This window comes from Myotis davidii, unplaced genomic scaffold (assembly GCF_000327345.1).
Source record: "Myotis davidii unplaced genomic scaffold, ASM32734v1 scaffold167, whole genome shotgun sequence".
Taxonomy (NCBI): Eukaryota; Metazoa; Chordata; class Mammalia; order Chiroptera; family Vespertilionidae; genus Myotis; species Myotis davidii.
In genome coordinates, this window is record NW_006300048.1 from 2,766,245 (window position 1) to 2,772,546 (window position 6,302).

The 6,302-nt window shown below is 48.4% G+C and overlaps 1 protein-coding gene across 1 annotated transcript in view; it reads left to right on the forward strand.

The window, feature by feature from the left end:
- CUL9 (cullin 9) overlaps nt 1-6,302 on the forward strand; it is a 38,085-nt gene that overhangs the window by 17,572 nt on the left and 14,211 nt on the right. Inside the window, exons 19-27 of the mRNA XM_015572211.1 lie at nt 251-447; nt 683-816; nt 1,173-1,349; nt 1,516-1,625; nt 1,721-1,903; nt 2,042-2,202; nt 2,442-2,667; nt 2,749-2,766; nt 2,911-3,082. Of these exons, the coding sequence (XP_015427697.1) occupies nt 251-447; nt 683-816; nt 1,173-1,349; nt 1,516-1,625; nt 1,721-1,903; nt 2,042-2,202; nt 2,442-2,667; nt 2,749-2,766; nt 2,911-3,082 (1,378 nt within the window). The remainder of the gene's footprint in view (nt 1-250; nt 448-682; nt 817-1,172; nt 1,350-1,515; nt 1,626-1,720; nt 1,904-2,041; nt 2,203-2,441; nt 2,668-2,748; nt 2,767-2,910; nt 3,083-6,302) is intronic.

The window sequence follows — 6,302 nt, forward strand, 5'->3', positions numbered from 1 at the left end:
CCGCATAAAGCTGCCAGCAGGTAGGGCAGGGGCAGAGGCGGGGGCTGAGGATCGAGAGGTAGCACGGGGTTTCCATAGTGACTGGGTTACTGCATTTGGGGGCCAGGTTTGGACCAAGGCTTCTCCCCAGTCTGCCTGGGGATGGCCCAGGACCCTGCTGAGTCCCAGAGATGCAGGACTGTCTCGAGTAGCTCCAGGGAACTCAGGGGTGAGGCCAGGCTTCGGTAGTGCTTGGTGACTTAGGTGACAGATAAGTGTGTGCATGTTACAGGGCGGCATCGACACCCGGGTTCGGGGTGTGGAGGTCCTGGGCCCCAAGCCCACTTTCTGGCCACTGTTCCGAGAGCAGCTGTGTCGCCGTACATGTCTCTTCTACACAATCCGGGCGCAAGCCTGGAGCCGGGACATAGCAGAGGACCGCAGGCGCCTCCTCCAGCTCTGTCCCAGGTGGGTGAGGCCGGAGGAGGTGGGTCAGGGAGCAGGACACTAAAGGGGAGATGCTGTGGAGTCTGAAAGGTAAAGCAGTGGCCAGGACACAAGGGCAGTGAGCACAGGTGAGAAGTACGTGCCAGGGAAGAGCTGGGGGCAGACTGAGCACGGGGTGGTTAGGAGTTGACTGCACTCGAGTGGAGCCACAAGGAAATGTGTGCCTTTAATCCTGGAACACACTGTTTATCCCCAGACTGAACAAGGTTTTGCGCCATGAACAGAATTTTGCTGATCGCTTCCTCCCTGATGATGAGGCCGCCCGAGCGCTGGGCAAGACCTGCTGGGAGGCCCTGGTCAGCCCCCTGGTGCAGAACATCACCTGCCCCGGTAACCATCCCGACCTTGGCCCACTAACCAGCTCCTTGTCACCATTCCCAGGCACCGCCTGGGTTAATGCTCTTGGTTCTCTTGGTCCCTGTCTTTATCCCCGAAGGCCTGTCACCTCAGTGTTCCTTTCCTTCCTCCACAGACTGCTCCCTGAGACTCTGGTATTTGAATCTTCCCTCCACCCCATCCCCAGTCTGTTACCATATCCCCAGACTCCAGCTGAAGCAGACCGTGGTGGGAGGAGGGTCGAGAGCTGTGCTGGCCCCCAAACCTTTTTGTACAATTGCTCCTTCTCCTCCCGGGCTGTCTGTTGCCCCATTTCCCATGGGACCTGTTCCTGACCCATCTTCTTTTAGACGCGGAAGGTGTGAGCTCCCTGGGATGGCTGCTGGGTCAGTACTTAGAGCAGAAGGAGAGCTCTCGGAACCCCCTGAGTCGAGCAGCATCCTTTGCCTCTCGAGTTCGTCGCCTTTGCCACTTGCTGGTGCATGTGGAGCCTCCTCCGGGGCCTTCTGAGCCATCCACGCAGCCCTGTAAGTCCCCGCAGGCGCGGCCGAGCTGAGAACCTGGCTCCTCCCCTCGCGGGTGTTACTCTTCCTCACTGCTTGGCTGTGGGCATTTCCAGGGGTCAGTACCCAAGACCCCGAGACTCAGCGGAGGCTGAGATGAAACTCCTTCCTTTGCCCGGTGTCTCTACAGCCAGCAGGAACAGTAAGGGTCAGGACCGGAGCCCGGGGCCTTCACCTGTCCTCCCGAGCAGCAGCCTGAGGAGCATGACGCAGTGCTGGCTGAGCGTGGTGCAGGAGCAGGTGGGCAGCAGCAAGCTGAGCTCTGCGGCGGGGGGCCTGCGAGGCTGGCCGCACACTGGGACTCCCCTTTTACATTTCTTGCTCTTTCTCCTCAGGTCAGCAGGTTCCTGGCTGCGGCCTGGAGGGCCCCAGACTTCGTGCCTCGTTACTGTGCGCTCTACGAGCACTTGCAGAGAGCAGGCTCAGAGCTCTTTGGGCCTCGGGCAGCCTTCACGCTGGCCCTGCACAGTGGCTTCTCAGGCGCCTTGCTGCAGCAGTCCTTCCTCACGGCTACTCATGTGAGTACCATCAGCCTCCCAGTTGGCGGGGCGTAAGCTCATGCAAGGCTCACCCCTCTCTGCCCTCTCACCTTCTTTCACTCCCCACTCTCCTCCACTCCCTCTTCCTGGTTCACCAGTGCCCTTTCCATTCCCCAGATGAGTGAGCAGTTTGCCAGACACATCGACCAGCAGATCCAGGGCTGCCTGGTTGGCAGAACCCCTGGAGCAGACATGCTGGGGCAACTTCAGCGGCACCTGGAACCCATCATGGTCCTTTCTGGCCTGGAGCTGGCCACCACTTTTGAGCACTTTTACCAGTGAGTGAAGGTCGACAGAGCAGGGGATGGGAGGCCTAGAGTGTAGAGAGGACAAAGATGGAGTCTTAGAGGGAAGATGAAGGAAGGCAGTGGGGAGAAGAGACTAAGATCCAGAGATGGCCATGGCCTTGGTGGGAAGGAGGAGGTGAGGTAGGGCCGTGACCCAGGTTGGCTGCAACAGAGGGACCTATGTGCCGAGTGCCCACACTGAGGCCGGGCCTGGGCTGTGTGTGCTGCAGGCACTACATGGCGGACCGTCTCCTGAGCCTGGGCTCCAGCTGGCTGGAGGGGGCCGTGCTGGAGCAGATCGGTTCCTGCTTCCCCCACCGCCTCCCCCAGCAGATGCTGCAGACCCTGAGCGCCTCCGAGCGGCTGCAGTGCCAGTTCCACCTCTTCCAGCTCCAGCGGCTGGACAGGCTGCTCTTGGAGCAGGAGGATGAGGAGGAGCAGGGCCTGGAAGCAGAGGTAAGAGCAAGGGAGGAGAGCGGGAGAACAGGAGAGGAAAGAAGGGAGCCCAAGAGCCCTTGAAATTCTTCTCTCTCTCAGGAGGAAGAGGAAGAAGAGGATCCTTGAGTTGGACTTGCCCGCCTGGACCTCCAATATTGCAAAATTATCTCGTGTCTTTTTCTCTCATTTGCTGTGCGGCTCCTCTTTCAGATACCGAACCCTACTCCACGCGGGTCGTGGAAGGAAACACTCAACAAAGAGGAGTCTGGGAAAGAAGTATTTCTCGAGGACCCACGTCCAGCAATTTCTATACTGGTCCTGTCACCACGCTGCTGGCCCGTCTCCCCACTCTGCCACCTGTACCATCCCAGAAAGTGCCTTCCCACAGCATTCTGTGATGCCCTTGACCGCTTCTCCAGTTTCTACAGCCAGAGTGAGGAGATGGGACAGGCAGTTGGATATTGGTGTGAGGTTTGGGGTGGGAGAGGAAGAGGAGGTGACCTTTGGACAGGAATGCATAGATAGGAAGAAACATTCTCTAGCAACAGCAGTCTCCTAGGGAAGGGTGAGGAAGTGTGGTTAGATTTTCATTAATTTCTCATTTCCTTCAACTTTATATGAATTGGTTCTATTTTCCTTTTTCTAACTTCAAGTTGCATGCTAGTCTTTTCAGACTTCTTTTTAAATATAAGTATTTAAGGCTATTAATCCCCCTCTCAATATTACTTTAGCTGCATTCTGTAAGATCTATACTTTTTTGTTGTTGTTAATCCTCACCCCAGGATACTTTTTCTGTTGATTTTTAGAGGTAGTATAAGGGAACGGGAAAGCGAGAGAGAGAGAGATATCAATGTGAGAGAGACAATTTGATTGGTTGCCTCCCACATATGTCCTGACTGGGGCTGGGGACCAAGTCTGCAACCAAGGTATGTCTCTTGACCAGAATCCACCCCTCAACCATTCAGTCCGGGGGCCAGTGCTCTAACCACAGAGCCAAACCAGCTAGGGTGGATTTGTTTATTTTATATGAACTATTTTTTATTAAGGTATAATTAGTAGTCAGTAAAGCGCACACATCTTAATTGTGACTTAATGAATTTTGTATCCATATGCATTTCCTTAACCACCCCCAGCTGAAGATGCAGAATACTCCCAGCACCCGGCAAGCTCCCTCCTTCATCTCCTTCATGTCTCCTTTCTAGTCAGTATCTTCTTCCAAAGGAAACTGTTGTTCTTCCCTTTGTCACCATAGATTTTTGCCTGTATATGAACATCATATAATTGGAATCAGAGAGTATATATTCTGCTGTATCTAATTTCCTTCTCTCAACTTAATGTCTGTGGGAGTGATCCAGGTTGTCAGTTGTGTCATTACTGTGTTCTTTTGTATTGCTGAGTCATAAGCCATTGTAGGAATATATTTACCCTTCCTGCTGCTGATGGACATTTGGGATGTTGAATCAAGTTTTTATTATGTAATATTTTTATTGTTTAGTTCAGAGAATTTTCTAATTTTTATTTATTTATTTATTTTAATTTGTTTCTGGCATCCATGACCGGAATCGAACCTGGGACCCTTGGGTCCACAGGCCAACACTCTATCCACTGAGCCAAACCAGTCAGGGCTATTTTTTCTTTGACTTAATGTTTTCTAGAAGTAGATTTTAAAATTTCCAAGCAGATTTTTCTTTGTTTTGTTTGTTTAGTGTTCTTTTTTTTTTTTTTTTTTTGGTGTACTGGACGATGCTCCAACCAACTGAGCCACCTGGCCGGGGCTGTTTAGTATTCTTTTTGCTTTAGAGTTCAACCTTCATTCCATTGTGGCCAAAGAACATGGTTTCTGTGATACTGAATCTTTGCCATTTATGGAGACTTCCTTTGTGGCCAGGTAGATGGTCAAATTTTATAAGTTTCCCATGTGTGATTAAGAACAATGTGTGTTTTTCTGTTGCTGGATACAAGATTATACATATTTCACTAAATTGACCTTGTTCATAGTATTGTTCACACTTTCTGTAACCTTATTTTTATTTGCTTGATCTATTACTGAGAGAGGTGTGCTCTAATCTACCATTATGATAGTGAATTTCTAAATTAAGTATGTAAATTTCCCTTTATATATTTTGACTGTTATTATATACAACTTTAAAATTATTTAACAGTGCTGCTAATAGAACTTTCTGCAAGGATAGAAACGTTCTGCACTGTTCAGTATGATAGACATTTGTGGCTATTGAGTACTTGAAATATGACTAGTTTACTTTAACCAGTTTAAATTTAAGTAGCCACATGTGGCTACTGGCTATCACAATGGGCTATGCAGATACAGAATCTTCATGGTTAATTAGATCTTGTCATTATGGAGTCACCTTCTAATAAAGCTCTTAAAGTCCATTTTTGCCTGGTATTAATAGTATACCAGCTTTCCTTGGTTACTGTCTTTCTAGTACATCTTTTTTTATCCTTCTACTTTTTGTTTGGATGGATAATTCTTTTAGATCTTTTTTATTTATTTTTTAAATATATTTTTATTGATGTCAGAGAGAAAGAGGGAGAGATAGCAACATCAATGATGGGAGAAAATCATTGATTGGCTGCTTCCTGCATACCCCATACAGCCCTGAAATTGAAAAGATAAGGACTCTCTTTTTAAAGGCAAGGATACTACATTATCAAACCTTTAGAAATTAACAATTCCTAATATCAAATATACATTTAGTGTTCATGTTTATGTAATTGTCAAAGTGTTTAAAATTGGGTGTTTTTGTTTATTAAGGATCTAAACCAAGCCCACGTATTGAACTTGATTTAGTTCTCCATCAATCTGGGTTCCTGTCTCCCTTTTTTTCCCCTACCCCTTTTGCGATTGTTTGTGGGGGAAACTGGCTTGTTTTCCAAGTAGAGTTGTTGACAGGCTGGATTTTGCCGATTGTATCCACGAGGTGTCCTCTAGCATGATCCTCTGTCTCCTTTATTTCCTGAAAATTGATCATTAGCTATAGAAGCTCATTCCGCTTTGAGTTGGATTTCTTGGGCAGGAACACTCCATGGGTGTTGTTGCGGCCTTCTCCAGGAGGCGTGTTATTTCTAGCTGTCTTTATGTGCTGAGGTGGATCAGTGGGTGTCAGTGTTGTTAGTCTGATGTACACATTGCATATGGTTCCCATCAGCTTTCCACTAGGCAGTCATTCGTTACCACTGCGTAGGTTGACCATCTCGCTGGGGGTTATGGACTGGTGACATTCTAATTCTATCATTCCTTCCTCGTGTATTTGCTGGAATGCTTTCTCTATACAGAGAAACTTTTCTCATCAGCGTTTTAGTTACCTTCAAGTACCATTGATACAGGAGAGGCTTGACTCTCTCCTTCTCCCCTTTATTTTGAACCAGTTTTCAAAATAATGTGTTAGTTCTCTGGCATCCTCTAAAGATGCCCAATGAAGTCTCCTAAAAAAAAACCACAACAACCATCATTGTGAATTCATGGATTTAAAAAAATTTCATGTGTTTCAATCCATCGTGGGTGTCATTCTTTTTTTTTTTAATTAATTCTTTATTGTTCAGATTATTACAGTTGTTCCTCTTTTTCCCCCCATAACTCCCCTCCACCTGGTTGCCACCCCACCGTCTGCCCTTACACGCCCCCCCCCCCC